This window comes from Pecten maximus, chromosome 7 (genome assembly GCF_902652985.1).
Source record: "Pecten maximus chromosome 7, xPecMax1.1, whole genome shotgun sequence".
Taxonomy (NCBI): Eukaryota; Metazoa; Mollusca; class Bivalvia; order Pectinida; family Pectinidae; genus Pecten; species Pecten maximus.
This window is the reverse complement of record NC_047021.1, coordinates 29,249,500-29,269,929: the sequence shown is the minus strand read 5'-3', so window position 1 is coordinate 29,269,929 and position 20,430 is coordinate 29,249,500. Positions and strand designations below refer to the sequence as shown.

At 37.2% G+C, this 20,430-nt stretch overlaps 2 protein-coding genes across 2 annotated transcripts; both read left to right on the top strand.

The window, feature by feature from the left end:
* The first annotated feature begins 82 nt into the window (after positions 1-82).
* LOC117330499 (RNA-binding protein 5-like) lies at positions 83-13,502 on the top strand. The gene is made up of 21 exons (XM_033888818.1): positions 83-129; positions 1,521-1,766; positions 1,999-2,218; positions 3,020-3,178; positions 3,551-3,617; positions 4,455-4,528; positions 5,689-5,796; positions 6,360-6,420; positions 7,229-7,288; positions 7,543-7,807; positions 7,935-7,971; positions 8,296-8,530; positions 8,741-8,820; positions 9,027-9,281; positions 9,445-9,618; positions 9,792-9,932; positions 10,334-10,603; positions 10,793-10,861; positions 11,186-11,274; positions 11,422-11,548; positions 11,871-13,502. The coding sequence occupies exons 2-21, from the start codon at positions 1,540-1,542 to the stop codon at positions 11,994-11,996; spliced, it is 2,844 nt and encodes a 947-aa protein (XP_033744709.1). The 5' UTR covers positions 83-129; positions 1,521-1,539; the 3' UTR covers positions 11,997-13,502.
* Positions 13,503-16,301: 2,799 nt separating this feature from the next.
* On the top strand, positions 16,302-19,719 carry LOC117330498 (carbohydrate sulfotransferase 5-like). Its single transcript, XM_033888816.1, has 3 exons — positions 16,302-16,617; positions 17,782-17,980; positions 18,683-19,719. Exons 1-3 carry the CDS (start codon positions 16,509-16,511, stop codon positions 19,500-19,502), a joined length of 1,128 nt encoding a protein of 375 aa, XP_033744707.1. The 5' UTR covers positions 16,302-16,508; the 3' UTR covers positions 19,503-19,719.
* Positions 19,720-20,430: the final 711 nt, after the last annotated feature.

Sequence of the window (20,430 nt, the reverse complement as noted above, 5' to 3'; positions counted from 1 at the left end):
AATAAGTAACATTGAATCTATGATTTTATATTGAATGAATAGGTATTTGCTGATGTGTCAGGCTCTCACGACATCACGAACAATCAATGCATTGGACGCCATTTGCAAATTTGAAGGCGATCGGGATAGGTAAGAATCAAAATGCTAAGAATAATCCATTTTGGTTGTTGTAAATACCTCTTACTATCGGATTATAATGCTACCAAATATAATAAATCTCCCTTTTAACATAGCTGTGCACTATATTCTCGATTATAGTCATAGTTTCTGATAATAAACCCGTTTTGGATTGGGCGGGGAGGAGGGATTCTGAATTTCTGGCACTCCGCCCGCAATTATCTGTACCTCTTTAGGTCCTCTTAACGCACATATATTTATTACTACATGAAAAAATCCTGAACATGTTAACTAACAAGAATGTAACATATAAATCTGTGGAAATACCCAATGTATTATTTGTAACTTTTATCGAACACAACTCCCAAATGTTACAGTAAACACGGATTGTGAGAGTCATTCATGTCGCCGTCAATTAGGTGCCTATATCATCTTAATAAAAATAAAGTGTGCAATCACCTGTCTGACTGAAAAATGTCTAGCATTGGCGTCATAGCCTCCGAAAAGAAGTCCAAATTCAAATCAAATCTGCACCCAGTGCCACTATTATTAAAGTGCGCAAATGCTACCTATTATTAAAGGTTGTGCACAGTAATGTAATAGGAAAGAGTAATGAAAATACCATGTGCTCTATGAGGCTGGTATCAGTGACCTCTTGCTCTCGAGTGCCTGAATCGCCTTTTGTCTGTTGTGTGTCTGTAAACATTTTACATTTTGGACTTCTCAGAAACCCCTGAAACAATTTCAATGAAATTATTCAAGAGACCTTCCATGGCCAAAAGTTTGAATGAAATTGTGAGTTATATGGTCCCCATCCCAAAGGGGGCTGAGGTGAGGGATGGGGCCAAAAGGGGTCAATTTGACTAAAATTTCAAAAAATGTCTTCTCAATACCCAAATAAGGTATAGAATCAAATACTCTTCATAGATGGAAGTGTTTTAAGGTGCTTTACCACAATTGTGAATTTCCTGACCCTGGAGTCTCATTTTTGCCCCATGAGGGTAAAAGGGGTAAACTTTACTATAGTTTATATAGGGAAAACATATTTTTGACTGTCATTTGTTTAATTTCTATTGGGATTAACTTAGATATTTAAAAAAAAAAACAGGTGACTGTTGCGACCCATGGGCCTCTTGTTACAATATTATGTGGAATTGTAATTGAATAAACAGGTGGTCAAGAAGTAAACACCCTTAAAATAAGACCAAATCTACCTTCAAGGTGGCTTATGACTATAAAACCCCAGTTGTCTACTCCTTATTAGGTTAGGCTGAGTTTCTTCTCGCCTCAACACCAGGCTTTAGACAGTTTGAAGGACAAATGTCTTAGACCGTGGAATAATCTATAGCTAGTATATGAACATGCTTGCTTGATCAATGTTATCTCTGATTATTTTGTTACAGAGCCAGATTTGATAAAGCAATGGAGGTTTATCAAGAAAATTTCAAGGATAACTATAACTACACAGGAGGAGACATATCCTTCCACCAGCAGTATGACTACAGTGCTGCCTACAAAGATGATTTCTATGATGAAGAATATGGTTATGAGGAAGGAGAATGTGGCTCATCTTATGAAAATTATGAAGAGCCAAAACAAGAGCCACCTGAACCTAATCATATAAGAGATCGTGACCGAGAGAGGGACAGGTAATTTGACAAGAAGCCAGGAGTGTTGTCAAAATAAATGTTTGTCACATGAATTAAAATGATTTTTGGCATAAAAAAAGATTATTTGATTTATAAGCTAAAAAATTGTTTTCTGGTTTTGCAAATTACTAGATATATGAATACTGAATCAAATGAGATAATTTGTTAATATTATGTTTGAAGAATCAAGTTTAAGTTTATTGATATACATATTCCAACTGATATATTTCAGATCTCGCCGAAGACACAGGGATCGACATAGAGACCGAAGACATGATCATGAATATGAAAAGGACAGGAGTAGGAATCGTGATAGAGACAGAGATCGAGATCGCAGTAGGGATAGTGACTATGATAGGAGGAGGGATCGTGACAGACGAGATAGAGACCGAGATAGAAGCTCTCATAGAAGTGGCAGTGAACATGAAGACAGATTTGATGATAATGATAAGGTAGTACATAACTGAATTCTTACTAAGGAATGTATATTGTGTTATCAGGAGTTTTGGTTAGTTTTAATTAAATGGCTTTCTTGTAACATTTGGAGTTAAATTGGTCAGTAATAGGGGTGAAACTGTACACCTTCAGCATGGTTTGGTCCAGGTATTGAATAACATTATAGCAGCATATATAACGAGCATAAATCTTGTTGCTACAGTAGGAGTTACGTTTGTGTTTCATAAGATAGCTAGATGATATTGCTACATAACTACAAGGCAATTTAAAAACTGCATTAACATCAGAACCCTTTAAATTGATGTTGGGCAAGTGCCAGTTCTTTGTTTCCTAATCAAATGTGTGTATACATTGATTGTGTTTCGGTGTTTATAATGTCCGTATGAACATATTCGGCGATGGTATCCTATAACATAAAGGGAGTCTGTCACCTGATTTATTAACTGATGTTGTGTAAGCTGCGACAAGCGTCAGTTTCTTGCCTTATGATTCTTAATGTTAAATTTAGAGTACTCTGAAACCAAACACTTGGAATTACCAGTGCAAGATGAAATAGTATATAATTGACCACCCACAATGCATGTACTGTAGTTTGAAGTAACTATTCTGTGTACCGAACTGAAAAAAAAAATTTGCAGTTCAACTACACCATAGTATACCATTTCACCTCTAGTCAAGTCATCCTATCCATGGCTAGATAAATTACATATTAAATCATGAACAATTGTGAAAGTATGTTTTAATTTTGAAGACATTTCATATTACATAGCAAAATGACATTTGAAACTTGTTCTCAGGAAGGGTCTATGGATAGAAGAGATGGTTATGATAAGAGAGATTCTAGAGACAGAGACCGAGCTGACAGAGAAGATCGAGGTGGCGAGAAGTGGATGACAGACACACCTACTAACACAATTCTTCTTAGGGGACTGCCAATTATCATAGAGGAGAAAGATGTAAGTCTACTCTAATCCTTTAGTATCATAATACTTGTTCAGATAATACATTGAATTTCTAAAAACATGTGTAATGATTACCATACTTAAGGTCATATCACCAGAAGTGTTGTAACAATCTATCACCAGAGTATTTGGATCACACATTGATGGTGAAGTTTCTAGAATTTTTATCAGCCTTGAAAACAGGGTTGGCTTGTTTGTCATGGTTTTATAAAGCATGAAAATTACCATAGAAAAAAATTGCTCCATATAATTTGTATTGGTGTAATTATGCATACATGTGTTATTATATCCATGCTTTGAAGTGTTTCATTATTGTGTTTATAAATGTTCATTTGAATAATAAAAGTACAAAATTATAATTTACAGATTCGAGCAGAATTGATGCTGTTTGGGCTTCCCATCAAGGATGTGCGGCTCATGAGGAAAAGTACAGGTGAGGATTGTGCTACGAAATTAGCACTGGTGTTGAAAATTGTTAATTACAATTGTTGAATAGGGACAAAGTTGTTTAGGAGGTGGTTCAGTTTTCACTTCATCACTGAAGGTTGTGGGTTTCCTTCAACTTGCATCTCAAAACACTTAAAAACAAATAGTTTGATCTGAATAATGGACAACACCAGAGGATGGAGAATGGGAATGCCTCTGGTAATGGATAACAATAGGTCATGGTTGACTGCAGGTAAGACTGGTTGAGTAAATAATGGGTAGCCGAGATTATAGGAAAGTGAAGTTAATTTGAAAGTGCTGATCATGTTTTCTTTTACAGAAGTCACTCCACTGATGACCATTATATATGGTCCATACATAAAAAAAATTACCTGAACTGCAACTGTCAGAATATTGAATTTGTGTGTGAATACATTTTACATATGACTAGTAATGATGAGAAAACTTTAAAGAAAAAATGTCACAATGGTTTTACAACTGCATGTAAATATTATACAACTGAAAATGAAAGTGGTTGAAGATTTGAGAGTGAGTAGGTCAGGTTGCAGAAGCAAGTCAAAATGATCTGAAAATTGTTATTTTATAAACTTGTCTTTTATTTCAGTTTTCTAATTGATTGAACAACTCATGTGTGAATTAAGAATGTATCTATATGTATGTTTTATTTCAGATTCATTTTTAAATTTGTTCAAAATGTTTATTGAATGAAGGAGCTCAGAAAACCTTCAGTGATGAGATGATTGTGTTTCCTCAAAACTGTGCCACCATTTGTATTTTAGCTGTACATTGTCATCTAATGCCAAACGTTCAAATTATTGTACAGGTGCATCCCGCGGGTTTGCTTTTGTGGAGTTTCAGAGTATAGGAGACGCACAACGCTGGATGGACCAGAATCAGGTCTATGGAAGCTTTCAGTTTTATCGTAAAGTAACGACCAAAACCCGTTTTATCACCACTAGAGGTGCATCATTGTCCTTAGTGGGAAGTCGCTTCTGCACTCGTTAAGATGTATTGTCTAGTCAGAAGCATTGAGACATTTTCATCCTGATGAACCCTCTTGATGAGATCTCAATTACTCTGTGGTAGAATCAACTTAGGGATCAGTGGGATGAAAAAGTTTGACTATCGATAGCTGATGTTCAGTTCAGATTACTTCAGTGGTACCATACAGGATGATGTTTGTTTGATATACAAAAAGTTACATATCACATCTGTCGTTTGATTTTGTATGAAATAATTATTATAACTTATTGCTACAACAAGACAATATTAGTGACAATATTTCATTTAAATACTGTATCGTATCAATAGATATTAGTTCTTTGTTGGAAATGCAATGAAAAGTAACATATCTCATATTTGGTTTGATTTGGTATGAAATATTTTTTATAAGTTATTGTTATAACAAGACGATTACATTGGTAATATTTTATTTAAATACTGTATTACATCAAAAAGATATTAGATACATTTTATTCCAATCTATTTAAAGTTTAAGGTTCCATTATGGTTTGGTAATGTTTGTATTTTACTGGTTTTCTTGAATATGAACTTTTTAAAAAATCAATGAAAATATCACTTTGAAGCTAGTATTATTAAACAAAAGACAAAAATCATAAAGAGCAGACTGGTTTGATTCAAAATGTAGATGTTAAGATGATGAAAATGTTTATTTTGACTGTTGAGAGAGATGACAAAGTCCTAAAAATGTTGACCTTCCATGAACAGCAAGCTTTAAAATTACTGTGTATAATGATTGATCGTTGAATTCTCAAAAATTGATCTGTTTGATGATAATTTAAAACTACTTTAATTAGGAGTTGGAATGTATAAATCCTTGTGGAACATGGCCGAAGAGGCTGGATTAAGATTACTTAAGATATGACATGAGCTGTGTGTGATAGTAGTCATGGCTTTAGCCATATGTTAAAAATCAGGAAATGATTGCTCAAAGACAGGGATTATATATCTTGACTTGACAGGAAATGGGTTCAGTGACCAAAGGTTATCTGACACAGTCATCACAGATTTGTAACTTTGCTCCTCATCCTCTACAGGGCCAGCTGACTCTGCAAAACCAGTACAATGCCACCATGCACTACAGCACACCCAAGGCAGGGCCTGAAAAGGGACCCATACACAAGACCGACTGGACATGTAGCAAGGTAATGGCTTCCGTTGTGCACTGACATCCAGTGGTGTCGACAGCGTCTGATCCGTTATGTTGGGGAGTAGTTACAGTATGTCGCATGATGATATTAGATTATACTTTTAGGCATTTTTGTATTGTCTCCTTTGATAAATTGATACATCACTCATATTTTTGCCTTAAAGGCATTTAATTTGATGCATTGTCCAAACCAAGATCTTAATGAGGGAATCAAAGTTTGAATGCAAAAATATAGAATAATTTACAGCTGAAATTGTCTGAAAAATAGGGGACACAAAACCAAAAGAAATGGAAGCAAGAATTGATATAGAAATGTTACAGCACTGAACTTGAATTACAAATTTGTGATACTCGTGGATAGTATTGTAGCTTACAAATACAGAAGACTATAAAATTGCATTTTAAAAAGGGCACAACACTCGATGTTCTGTTGACACTAAAAACAATTAAGTATGTATCCACTTTTTAATGGGTACTGCATTAGGGTTGGATACAAAATGAAGGCAAAAAAGATATAGAAATTTGTGTCATTATTTGCATACATCTCTAACTTTATAGTGCGGCGTCCATAATTTCAAGAGAAGGGACCACTGTTTCAAGTGCAATCTTTCACGTGAAGGTACAGTATGCGATCTACAATCAACGGATGACACCTCGTAAAAGATTTGTAGATAGAACACTTGAAGCGACTTGTGGACCCATTGACTCATTTAAAAACATTGACACAATGCTTGTTCCGAGTGATTTGTTGAATAGTGTAAAGACAGGAGACAACTCTGTTGTTCTTCGTCATCCTTGATTATTATAGCCAGAGTAAAGAAATTAAAACTGGCGTTAGTTAGAAGATGTACTAATTCTTTACCATTAACACTCACCATTCATTCATTTCCCACCCTTAACACTTACCTACCCCTGAAAAAAGTAAATATCGTTTGTCATTACTGGATGTGTGAAAATACTAGGAGTAAGCTATCAAAACTTTTTTAGCTTTCGTATATTGTTATTCATCTAGCGGTGTGGTTAATCTGAGATGTGATAGGATTTATTGGACTATCGGACAGTGACTGACAATATATTTTTCATGGAACACACCATTCACTGAAATATGACAGAATTTACATGTTTTTGCACAAACCTTAAGAAGCATGACCTTTATTTTATTATGTTAGAATAATCTCATCAACTTAATTCTTATGTGCTGCCTTATATATCTTGGCATGAGACATTCTTTTTTATCACATCTTGGTGATGTGGGCGTTTGGATGGCATCCAGTGGTGGATCCAGAGAAGAATTATCTGAATTCGTAAAAAGATAGAATTTCTGTATAAACCTGGATCTTCCACAGTGTACTGTAGGCAGTCACCTGGTCTTGGGTATTCATCAGATTAGAGTTTAGTGTTTCAGTAGATGTGTTTGTGTTTTTCAGAGTCAGACCGAAAACAAGAAGGAGATGGTTTTGACCAGGTTGGAACAAACCCTTGCAATAGTAAGTTATATCTATGTAGCTGTGATAAAGCTTTTACTTAAATAATAAAGCAAAATAAATATGTTGTGGAATTGACAGAGAAAAATGATTATTTGAATATTTTAGTATCTATAGTCTCCCAGGACATATGTTAGGCATACAACAAAAAATGTTTTGTTGTTTTGAAGCATATTAGGATGATAATGCTTTTCAAAGGCTTTCACACTTGGACAAAACTGGTCTAGATCTTAAAATACACTGCAATATTGTTACAGCTCTGGTTCTGCGTGGACTTGATGCTTTGACAACAGAGGACAACCTTATCCAGGCTCTGGGCCAGGTCACGTCATCGGTCATGAAGAACTGTCAGGTGCTGCGAGATGAACTGACAAACACATCAAGGGGCTATGGTTTCTTAGAGCTGGCTTCGGTCATGGAATCTCAGCAACTCCTCGACACCCTCACACAACTCCATCCTCCATTTGAAGTGGATGGCAAACAGATATTAGTTAGCTTTGCTAAGAACACATTTTCTACTGTGTAAGTAACTTGTCTTCATTTCTTATGGTTAATGGATTTTAAAAAAAATGTCTTTCATGCCCAGGAAATAATATTGTAATTAAAGAAAAATGAGTTAGATGTTAATGTATTCTATTTCATGCTTCAGAATGGCAACATTAAAGGCAAGCTATCCAGCAGATCAGGTATGTGTAGTATTTATTGCATCCATTAATAACTACATATTTATGTATAATTATTTTCAAAACATTTCTACTGGAATTGGTACATTAATTGGACATATATAAAACAATGATATAATGGTGTTTTTGTTTGGCTGAAGTAGAAAGAATGCGGTAGTAATATTTATTTTCATGTCATGACTTCAGCACCTTGTACATTGTTTATTATATACTTATAGCTAAATAATTAAGTTGGTAATTTGTGTGTATTGTGTAATAGATGAGTTGGGATATTATATACTGATAGCTAAATAATTAAGTTGGTAATTTGTGTGTGTTGTGTAATAGACGAGTTGGGACTACACTCAACAATCATCAGGGGGACAGCCAGCCGCTGGAGCTACAGGAACAAATCCGCCCGGTTTCTATGATGGACAGTACTTTCAGGGTACAGAATATGATGCAGCCACATATGCTCAGTACTATGGAGAGGGCTATGACTATTCACAGTACTATGGTCAAGGCTACTCACAGGAGCAGTCTGCTTCCACCACAGCTTCCACTAGTACTAACCCTACACAGAGTAAGTCTCTTACTACGGGTTTAATGATGTATGGTAATTACCCATGCAAATATTTAAAAAAACAAATTTGTGTAAACAACATCACATTCTTAAGGTATCAATATAAAATATAATAAAGTGGATGTCTCAATAGAATGATACGTACACCGGGATGTCGTCAGGATATGTGATATCGTAACGAATGTTTCTCATTGATTCTCTGTTGTGCAGCAGACACCACTAATGCTGCAGCAGCTGTAGCTCAGGCTGCCATCCAGCAACGCAATGCTGTCAAGCAATACCAGAAACAGGTAGGTCATGAGCATGTGTTCTGTTCATTCTGAATATGGGATTACATATTAATGAGTATTAAATCTATTGTCTCGTCAAATATAAGAAATTGTAAAAAAAAAAAAAAAAAAAAAAAAGTTTGTAGATACAGCATGTTGTGTGTAAATTTTATGACATGGAGACCAAAAGAAAAAAAACGTGATGATTTTGTTTCCACACACAATAGGTACGTGAGCAGCAAAAACTAGCAGATATGACTGCAGAGGAACGATTAGCTTGTCGGGCTGAGGAGTGGAAGAAGCAGCCAAAACCTGGACAGGCCCAGCCAACAGCTCCAGTTGTCCAAACACCACCTGCACCTCAAGTCCAGTCGGAGTTCTCAGTGTACCCGGCCCCTGATGTGTCAACATATACATATGACGAGTCCTCAGGCTACTACTATGATTCTGTCACTGGCCTCTACTATGATGCAAATTCTCAGGTAGGCTAAGTTTTGAACTTTAGGAATTATCACAAGGAAATTTTCATTAGTTAGAGCAGTAACTCCTATTAATTGAATCCTGGGATTTATTATCCATGCAAGTAAAATTTATATTGTGTTGTACTGAATTCTTAAGAATGTATTGGTGTTGTTTGTGTTACAGTACTTCTACAACTCCCAGACTGCACAGTTCCTGTACTGGGATGCAGAAAAATCCACCTACCTCCCAGCCCCTACAGGGGATGACAGCACATCAAGGGAGGAAGGTACGGAGAAGGGAGGCAAGAAAGACAAGGAGAAGAAGGAGAAAGTCAAGATAGCGAAGAGGATTGCTAAGGTATGATTGGGCTGATGGCACATTTGTCTTCATATACCTTCTAAAATTTTGGGTTTTGTGAGCACATTGTAAACTGCATCCAAATCTTATATCAGCAAGCTTTGTGTTCTAGAAAAACTGTCCACGTTCTTGATAATTTTAAGATTAGGATATGAATCATTTTCTCCTTTCAGGATATGGAAAAATGGGCAAAGACATTGAATGCCCAGAAAGAGGCAATCAAGGGCTTTAGTTCAAAGACAGCAATGGGGAACTCTAGATTTGAAAAGGAATCTGCTACAGCAGATGCAGGATTTGCCATTTTGGAGAAAAGTGTAAGTAAACAATTTTAGTGGCTCACAGCAAATATTTCAAATACTACACTAGTTACATGTTTGTATTTCACAGAAGTAACATAAATTGTAAACAAATCAGCTAATTATTAGTGATAAACCAATAGTAAAACTTGGTTAATAAATTACACATGACCAGACAAAATACTTTGTAATACCAGTGTTGAAATTCATCATAGGATTTTAAAGTGAATAAAGTTGGAGTCAAATTCAAGGATTTTAACTTGTACTTCGTAAAAAGCATCAATTCATATTGAGTCTGTTTGCCTTAGAGAAGTTTTACTGCAACACTGTTCAGTTCTTTATTGTTTGGAAAATCTTATAGCACCACATTATTTCTGTTAAGTTTGTAGTCTGTTTGACATCACTTATTAACATTATAGGCAAAGGGCAGTCTTGAAGACAAGAAGATGATGCCTCCACCACCTGCTGACAAAGCAAGTGTTGGCCCTGCAGCTGGTGCCATACTTGTGGCATCCTATGGTGGAGACAGTGACTCTGATGAGGAGGATCCCACAGCAACAGGAGGGACTGGCCCAGTTGATGAGAGTAAGCTGACTGACTGGTCTAAGCTAGCTTGTCTTCTGTGTAAACGACAGTTTCAGACCCGAGAGATTCTCATCAAACATCAACAGATGTCTGACTTACACAAGGTATGCATTTCCATTTTGTGTTTTTTGAAAACAAAGACTTGCAAATTTGATGATTTTGCATAGATAACTTGGAAAGCTTATTCTTAAGAGTTTTGATGTAATAAATATTGTTTTCATATTTATCAATTACAGGATTGTTATTTTGATAATAGAATGTATTCCTTAAAATTTCTGTTTTTCTAATTCCAGCAAAATCTGGAGGCTTTACATAAAACAAGAAATCAGAATGCTTCTACTACAGAACAAGAAAAGCTACAGGTGATTATCTGGGTCTTTTGATTCCATTCCAGATATAATTTGTACAGAGGCAGTGAGTCATTCAGAATTGTGTTTAATATCTTAAATTCATTGAGTTATTAAAAATGTAGCCTGTAACTGATCTTGACAATCAAACCTGAATTTCTCAATAATATTAAAACTACTTGACATTGGTGAAACTACTTGACATTGGAGAGTACTATCAAGCTACATGTTGAATATATTGACAAGATATTGAAAACTAAGTGATGTTCATTTATAGTTTGCAAAGATTTCCAACTGTGAGAGCTTGGTCTTCAGTGTTATTATTTGGTTTAATTGTAGTATCGAGATAGAGCGAAGGAGAGACGTCAGAAGTACGGAATACCTCCCCCTCCTGAACCCAAGATGAAACGTCCAGATATACCCATCATGTAAGCATCAGTCAACCCATTAACAAAAAAATTATTAAAATAAAAATTCTGCTCCCACATGGAAGTTTTCTTTGAATGTTAACTTTTCGTTTCTATTACACAATTAAATTACTATCAAAGGAATATCTATGACATCTAATTTTACAGACCAGAACAGCCAACCAAGACAGGCATTGGCCAGGATAATATTGGCAACAAGCTTCTTCAGAAGATGGGATGGTCATCTGGTCAGGGTCTCGGCAAGAAAGGGCAGGGCATAGTCAATCCTATAGAGGTATGTATCTCTAATTATATAGGATTTAGGTCTGTGATACGTCACCATCACTCGACACTGTGATAGGCTTTTTGAACACGATATAAAACAGTGACTATGTCCATGAAATCTGATATGAATAAAATATGTAAAAGTTCATTTAATCTTGGTGTATTTTGGCTCTGAAGAAGGTAAAACCACCAAAGACATCAAACTTTGGCTATGATGTGAATGCTTCAGCTGAAAAGAAACAATCACTTTTGTATCAACTAATTTACACTGGTAAAATGTAAGTTTCATTTCCTTGACCTTTAATTGATATTAAACCACTTTTCTCTTTAAGGCTAAGCGACGCATGCAAACAGCTGGTTTGGGCATGAGAGGATCAACTTACGGAGCTAATGCTTCTGACACATACAAGGATGCTGTGAAAAAGACCATGTTTGCTCGTTACCAGGAAACGGAATGATGTTAAGGCAAATTAGACTGCCTATGATAATTGTTACAACACCAGACTCTTCAACAAGGATTACTCAAGACTGCTGCCAAGTCTAACATCAAGTTTGATAAATCAAACCCGTCCCATTGTGTGGAGACGCCCAAACTATGAGGACTGGATTATAGAACAATACCTAATTGGTCAGTATGTACCTATGGTACACTATCATTGGGTTTGTCATGTATAGATCCTTGTGATGTTCTGGAGAGCACTTACCCTAGAGTGCAAGAGTGGGCGGACACCAGTAGCATGTCTGCTACATACGGTGAGCACAGATACTGTGCTGAACAGGTCCCAGCTTACCGAGGCATCAACCATCTGAGAAGGTTGTGAACCAAACACTGCACCTTCAGGAGCCAAGTGTGCTCAATAGTTCTGGACAGTTGTCAGGATTAATGTTTATAGAGATTTACATTTATTGCCATGACAAAGACAGGTCACACATGCTCAAAAGATATCTTGGATTTTGACTATGGTCTTTACCTCGTACACAGGCCAGTCATGATTATCATGTTATTTTCTATTAATTTGTGTGAAAGAAAGTGTTGAAATGTTAGGTTTAAATCCTTATAACATCTGCTGTATCTATGCATTTAACTGTTATTATAAAACACCAATCATGAAAGGTTTAACTAAGTATGTTCAATTGATGAAATTCAATAATTGCAACTTTTAAAAAGACGGCACTAGTGGTCTGAGCTATGACTGTGTGACTATCAATGTCTGATCCTATGATGGGAAACGTATCCCACTAGTGGTCTGAGCTATGACTGTGTGACTATCAATGTCTGATCCTATGATGGGAAACACATCCCACTAGTGGTCTGAGCTATGACTGTGTGACTATCAATGTCTGATCCTATGATGGGAAACACATCCCACTAGTGGTCTGAGCTATGACTGTGTGACTATCAATGTCTGATCCTATGATGGGAAACACATCCCACTAGTGGTCTGAGCTATGACTGTGTGACTATAAATGTCTGATCTTATGATGGGAAACACATCCCACTAGGGGTCCGAGCTATGACTGTGTGACTATGAATGTCTGATCTTATAATGGTAAACACATCCCACTAGTGGTCTGAGCTATGACTGTGTGACTATGAATGTCTGATCCTATGATGGGAAACACTCTGTAGTGGTCTGAGCTATGACTGTGTGACTATAAATTTCTGACTATGATGGGAAACACATCCCCCCATAGTGGCCTGCTGGTTTATGAATTAAATCTTTTACCTCCGACACCCCCTCAGTGATTTTTGACCCGTGTGACACAGATTTTCCTGTACAGTGTGGAAGGTTCTCTGTTCTGTGTGAAGACTTCGATACCTGTGATATTTATTTGTAATGTGTACTTTTTACCATAATAATGGTGATACCTGAATGTTTTAAAGCATGGTTTATCAATGATCATTGATGTAGAAATCTCCATTGAAGTACTGTGTATTTCTAATAAAACTGCTGAATAAAGCATGGTATTGTGTTATGTTTATATAATTGACAAACATTCAAGGTTACAGAGTTCAAACGTGTCAAAGTATTGAAATGCCTTCCTTCTGATAAATAAAACAGCAACCACTGGTCAAATGGTCATGATATTTGTCCAATAGCAATGTTACGGTGGCAAGTCTGTTTAGTTGAATGACCTTGACTCAATTTCAAGGGTAAAGGGATCAAATTTAAAATCTTGAAATGACTTTAATAACCACAAGTCCCAAGGTGATGATGATACTGGGCTAATTGCAAATGCGTTAAAATAAATGAACGTCTAATTTTGAATAAATAATTACAGAATTAATGCCATGTGTGGCTTATATAATCATACTTGTTTATGTCGGTTCACTGGTAAACAAGTGCTATTCTCGGTATTGAAAAGGAAACAACATATCGCAAGCTTTTTGTCTGGACGTCCCTGTGACTGATACCATAGCGTCGGGAACTAAAAAGGAATTTAACTGTAAAATGATACCGAGAGCAAGGACGCCGAATTACTATTAATGGTATCGTATTACAGGGAGGTGGGGATTATGACCCAGGTGCTGCAGATTTTGCGGCATTCACTAAGAAATTAGGTGGGTAGTATAGGAATACCCTAATTCTATTTATAAAGTCATCTGACCCGATGGGTCAATCGGATTGGAAATGAAATCCGTAGAGGCAACATCGCTTTCTTACGAAACATACACGTACGGACAGGTCCAAATATCCCGTCGACATCTCGAAGGAGATAACACCATTTTTAGCTCGCCAGTTACGAGTAACCGAGAGCTAATGCTGTCACCCCGGCGTCCGCGTCGGCGTCGGCGTCCCACCCCAAAACTAAAGTTTTTGGAAAGCTTGTAAGTCCAAATGTATACACCTCATGCCCTTCTAAGTTGGTTTATACATTCATTAGAGGTCTAGGAGTGATGTTATGGCAAAAGTATGCAGAAAAAAATGTGATTTTTTCGCATTTTACCATTTTGTGGACTTAACTTTTTTGGCACCAAAACCCACTTTAAAGTTATTGGAGTAAGTTTTCTGAAAGATTGCAAGTCCAAAAGTATACACCTCATGCCCTTCTAATTTCGTTTATACATTCATTAGAGGTCTAGGAATGATGTTATGGCAAAATCATGCAGAAAAAAATGTTATTTTTTCGCATTTTACCATTTTGTGGACTGAACTTTTTTGGCACCAAAACCCACTAAAGTTTTTGGGGTCATTTTTTGGAAAGTTTGTGAGTCCAAAAGTATACACCTCATGCCATTCTAATTTGGTTTATACATTCATTAGAGGTCTAGGAATGATGTTATGGCAAAATTATGCAGAAACAAATTGTGATTTTTTCGCATTTTACCATTTTTTGGACTTAACTTTTTTTGCACCAAAACTCACTTTAAAGTTTTGGGGGTATACACCTATCACCCTTCTAATTTGGTTTATACATTAATTAGAGATCCAGGAGTGATGCTGTGGCAAATCATGCAGAAAAAATTGGCATTTTGGCATTTTCCAATTTAGTGGACTTACTTTTTTTGACACAAAAACTCACTTTAAAGATTTTGGGGATTAGATTTGAAAAGCTTGTAAGTCCACACCCTTCTTATTTGGTTTATACATCCATTAGAGGTCTAGGAGCGATATTATGTGACATACAATTTCAAAATGACATGCTTATACATACATGAAAAATGAATACAAAGTGTGATTGCTGCCGCCGGTGAGCTTTCGCAATCATTGATTGCACTTGTTATATTCACCTAAGGCTGCTTCAGACCAAATATAGATCGATTCCTTCCATTCTTAAGAAGAATTTAAAATGACATCAGCGATGTTTCCGGATCAACGAGAACGACCCTATCTCAAATGGTTTCTTGTCGGAATTACTAATGACAAGAAAATTTCATATTCTGATGCTCACCTGGATATTGCAATGAGTATGGCAAAACACTTCATTTCTACAGAGGAAGAAGGATTTCAAAGATTTTGCTATCTTCACCTTCACAGGAAGAAGGATTTAAAGAATTTGCTATAAAGTATTTACCCTATTGGGGCCCCACCTTGCAGGCGCAGTTTAGAGGTGCTTCAGAACAAATAAAGATATAATCCTTTTAATTTTAAAGAAGAAGAATTTGCCCTATTGGTCCCTCCCTTCAGCACCATGGGGGTCAGACTCTACAAAATTGATTCCACTTCGCCCAAGGATGCTTCAAACCTAATATGGACCAAATGCATTTTGTCCGTTATGACAAATAATGATTTAAAGGTTTTACTTCCATCTGGCCCAAAATGGTCAAGAGTCACCATTTATGAAAAATGTGCTCCCCTTCCCAAAAGGAAGCTTCTAACCATATTTGGTCCAAATCCGTTCAGTACATTATGACAAGTAGCGATTTAAAGGAAAAGTTGACGGACGACGGATGCCGCCATGACTCAAGTTCATCGGTCCTTCGGACCAGGTGAGCTAACGCCCCGATAGCTGTTCTGTGTTGGAGTCTAGCTATTTGTTCCCGGTATGGTTAGCGAAAAGTACCCGAAATCTGATCCCAATCTATAATTCGTCTTATCCAGTTCGATTTACGGAGAGCAAGCATAAATTAGACCCAGGTTGAATTCGGAACGACATCCCGAAACATAATTGAGTTCGGGTTTTAAACTGACTCTATTACATTTGCTAAGATTGTTTTGATAAGGGCTTAATATATCCCAGCAGACTTATAAAAATACTGCGAACGTTTTACAAAAGGGTGTTCCTTTCCGTACACCTGACCTCGCAGCATTTATCGAGGAACTGCCGTTCGGTATACACATTCTTTTAACTTTTACCCTAGACCACAATACACACGAGGATACACACCATAACATGTGGGCGCGTTACCATAATCGATAATAATGATTATACGAGGAAGGCGAGGAATGGCTCATCGTGATTTCTGCTGGTCAACAAATTATGCAGTCTTCTTGTGTGGAACATAGGGAGAGGCGTTCTCCAGAGGGATGCAGCCACATTGTAGAAGGTTCTGGGCCCGACACCCCTCATTCCTGACCCCCCGGGCCATCGCTCTGTGGGTGGTGCTGGGCGCGGGGCTGCTCTACTATTCCTTAAGTAAGTATTGACAAACGTCGCGTGTGCATGAGTAAATATCGTTGAACGACACAATGTAAATAGCATATACATGTAGATGAAAGTGTAGAGTAAAGTAATACAAATATTATTCACTAAACTATTCCGGGCAGCCTATATTTGGACAACAGTGTATATATTTGGCGGATCCGTCCTGATATACCATTATTGAGGGCATTGAAATTCTAGCTTAAACACATATAGTTCACTTTCCTTGCATGTTGACAGCTAATTGGATAGTCGACGGCGTTAAATGGTCGTGTACCACATAAACTCTCCTAGATTAAAATAGATTACACTTTAACAGTATCGAGATGAGTGGGCGAGATGACGTCACCAGTTCTTCTGAAGGAGGGAGATTGTCAATTATTTTTCTATTTAGATTTGTACAAAATTCAAGAAAAAAACATCATGAAAAAAAGACTAATTAATTTTGGTGGTGGTGTCCAATATTGAATGTTTCTTTATTGACCGAATCACCTTTGTTAGCATCGTGGAATGTTCATTCATTGACTATTCTTTTGATACACAATTTCCACGATACCGACCGAATTATTTTTCTATGAGGTTTTTGAGATACATACGTACAGTATCATCCTCCATCCAGGAGTTTCGTTCACTTTCCATATGATAGCTATAAAAAACTTCTTTTTGCAACGGAGTGAGCATTGGATATCAGAATACACATTATGTACTTAAAAACGATACTTCGAGTTATTCGATCAAGTAGGATTTTTAGAGTTGGGAATTCACTTTTCCGAGTTTTCCGAATTCGAATGTTCCGATGTTTTTAACTGATATAACGAGAGAATTTGGCTGGGACTAACAAAGTACTTCGAATTAAGCGGAGTAATCGAGTTTTCCGAGTTCGAGTTAACGAAGTTCCACTGTAGTTGTTTTTGGAGGTACCCAAACGATTGTCCTCACCAACAGGCTTTCAGCATTGTATTTTGTATTGTAGACAGTACTTTGAAATAGTGTAACCATTTTATATTGTAATCCAGGATGCCGTATGACCTTCGATGACTCTTTGTGGACTAGACATAACCAGATTTGCGATTATGGGGTTCGGACGAGTAATAACCCATTGCATATTCGAAAAATAATTGAAAGAGGTGGAGTTTATGATCCTATGTTATTTTTCAGCATCCCTGTATGATTTCCTGTACCCTACACGGAATCGGTCCATGGTGCTGGTGGTGGCGTACATGCGCAGTGGCTCCAGTTTAGTGGGGGACATTCTGCAACATCATCAGTCTAGTTTCTACGTGTTCGAGCCCCTCCGGTCAGCTACGGAACTCGCCTACAGCAACCAGTCCATAACATTCTATAACAGTTCCGTCAGGTGAAGTTTGGGACTTAGCACAGATTCCCATGTGTGATATATTAGCAAGGGTTACAGTGCTCGCAATGTAATAGTGGTCAATGATGATGCTGGTAGGGCAGTAGGGTTCGACTTTTGGATCAAACATAAATGCTGTATGACAGAAGTCAATTTTGAAAAACAAAATTCTTAAATAGTGATAGGATGTTAGAATTTTGCACGAACGTTACTGAGGGGGAAGTTTTCAATGTTATGAGTGCAAACTATATCGGATATATATAAATCACAAGTAAACGGCATCTATATGATTATGAAACCTAAACGTCGGTCTCTTAAGCGCCGTATCTGATCTCAACGCTTCACGTGAGCTTTCTACCATTACCGTGTGTGTAAAAATAAAATCTGCATAAATGTTTGTAAATTGACGCTAAAATGTTAAGCTGTTCGAGAATGATTAGTCTGTTAACCCTTGAATAACATTTATTCTGACGTTGGTTTATTTTGCAGTTCTTTCGGTAAAGTAACGTCAAGAGCATCGTCGGATACGCACGACTAAGTACAATCAATCCGATGATAAGCGTAGTGTAGTCAATCGACCGTGGTACCGACGATGCACCAAAAGTATATACGTCATCGTTAATAGTATCATTACCACTGATGTTAGAACTGCATGGGGTATACACATTTTATACGTCATTGTGGACTATCTCTTTTTCCCCACAGAAAATATACGTCACCGGAAGAGATAACTCAACTCCACGCTGAGCTGCTCTATAATTGGTTTACGTGCAACTTCTCCGACCTTGACCTTGGTTCTCTGACGTCAGACTACCTCAGATTTTACAGCGCATCGACACTTCCATATCATAATTGTCTGCGGCGGTACGGAGGTGACGTCAGTTCCGTGAAGTATTGCCTTGGTTACATACAATCCTACTGTGATCACAAGGAACTTAGAACTATAAAAACGATCCGTCTCAACTTGAAGACAGTTGACATTCTCCTTAAGTGGTTACCAAGGTTACGAGTGATTCATCTTATAAGGGATCCACGTGCAATAATTCATTCGAGAGTCCGCGTTAAACTTTTGACATGGGAAAAGATTCAACAAGAAGCCATCGACCTTTGTGCCAAAATATCCACAGATATTCCATTGTCCATGGAATTAAAACAAAAATATCCAGAAAGGTTTAAGATACTTTTGTATGAGAATCTGGCAGAACGTCCAGAGGAGGTGTCACACAGGATGTATACCTTTGCGGGTATAGAGATTAAGGCTTACGTTGTAGGGTATGTACGGTACCTGACTTTATACGGACGGGGCGTAGACTGTTTCTGGTGTACACAGAGGGGTAACTCCAAACGGACATCCTTACTATGGCGGATATACACATTGTACGCACATGTCCGGGCTATTGATGAAGTCTGTGGTAGGGTATATCACATGACTGGGTATCAACCAATCACTAACGAAACCACGCAGCTTCGAAACCTATCGCACCCGCTAAGGAAAACTGTCAGATTCACGGGTGACTCACTTTAACTGTATTTATTAAAGTTAATTGTTATTTTGGTGAGTTTATTATCGTTAGTTGAAAACTTTATATAACTCATTATTTCTTACACTCAGCAGTGTGACTCTCGGAACACCCGGAAGTGACAAAATCAAAAACCATCATGTGTGGTAATTTGTTGTAACAAATTAATGAATTATTTTGTTCATCATTTAAAAAATAAATGTTAAGATATCTTATTTGGTAGCTGTGTCAATTTTTTTAGATAAGTACCGAAATCGCCATCGTACCAGCTTTTGTTTGTATGTTGTTTGGCGTAAGAAAAGGGAAAGGTCTATTTAATCAAACAAACAAGATTTCGGCCATGTCGCACTGTCGCGTTGGCGTACCCGCCAAGCGAAGTTCGACAGCGCGTCACGCGATAAAATAAAAGCGCCATGCAACAAAATTACGCGAAAGTGAGACATAAAGATTCTGTCGCCCTGTCGCGGAGTATTTTGTCGCGTTGGCGGGGTACTTTTGGTCGCATGGCGCACTTTAGCTCATCGCATGGCGAATTGTCGCTCTTCGTATGGCGCACTTTCGCTTTTCGCATTGTCGCTTATCGATTGACGTGGGCGCCAAAGCGACATGGTCGAAATCGCCACCATACAAAATGTTGTATTTTTGAAAACGTGTCCTCTTATAAACGTTTCAGTATAAATAAAATACATGGTAATTGTCTTAGAATATTGAATCAGCTGTATTTTAGCTCGAGATATCAAAATAAAAAGTGGTTTGCACTTTTCTAAAATTTCGCTCGCCAAAATACAGCTACATTGATCATGGCTTTTGTCTCCATATAAACATGGACATAATCTTCATCAAAGCTCGAAACAGCGACATAAAAGTGTCAGCCTCGTTGCCTATACGTGCCGTAAAGTTTCAGAGAAAAGTATCGATATTCTTCCATACTCG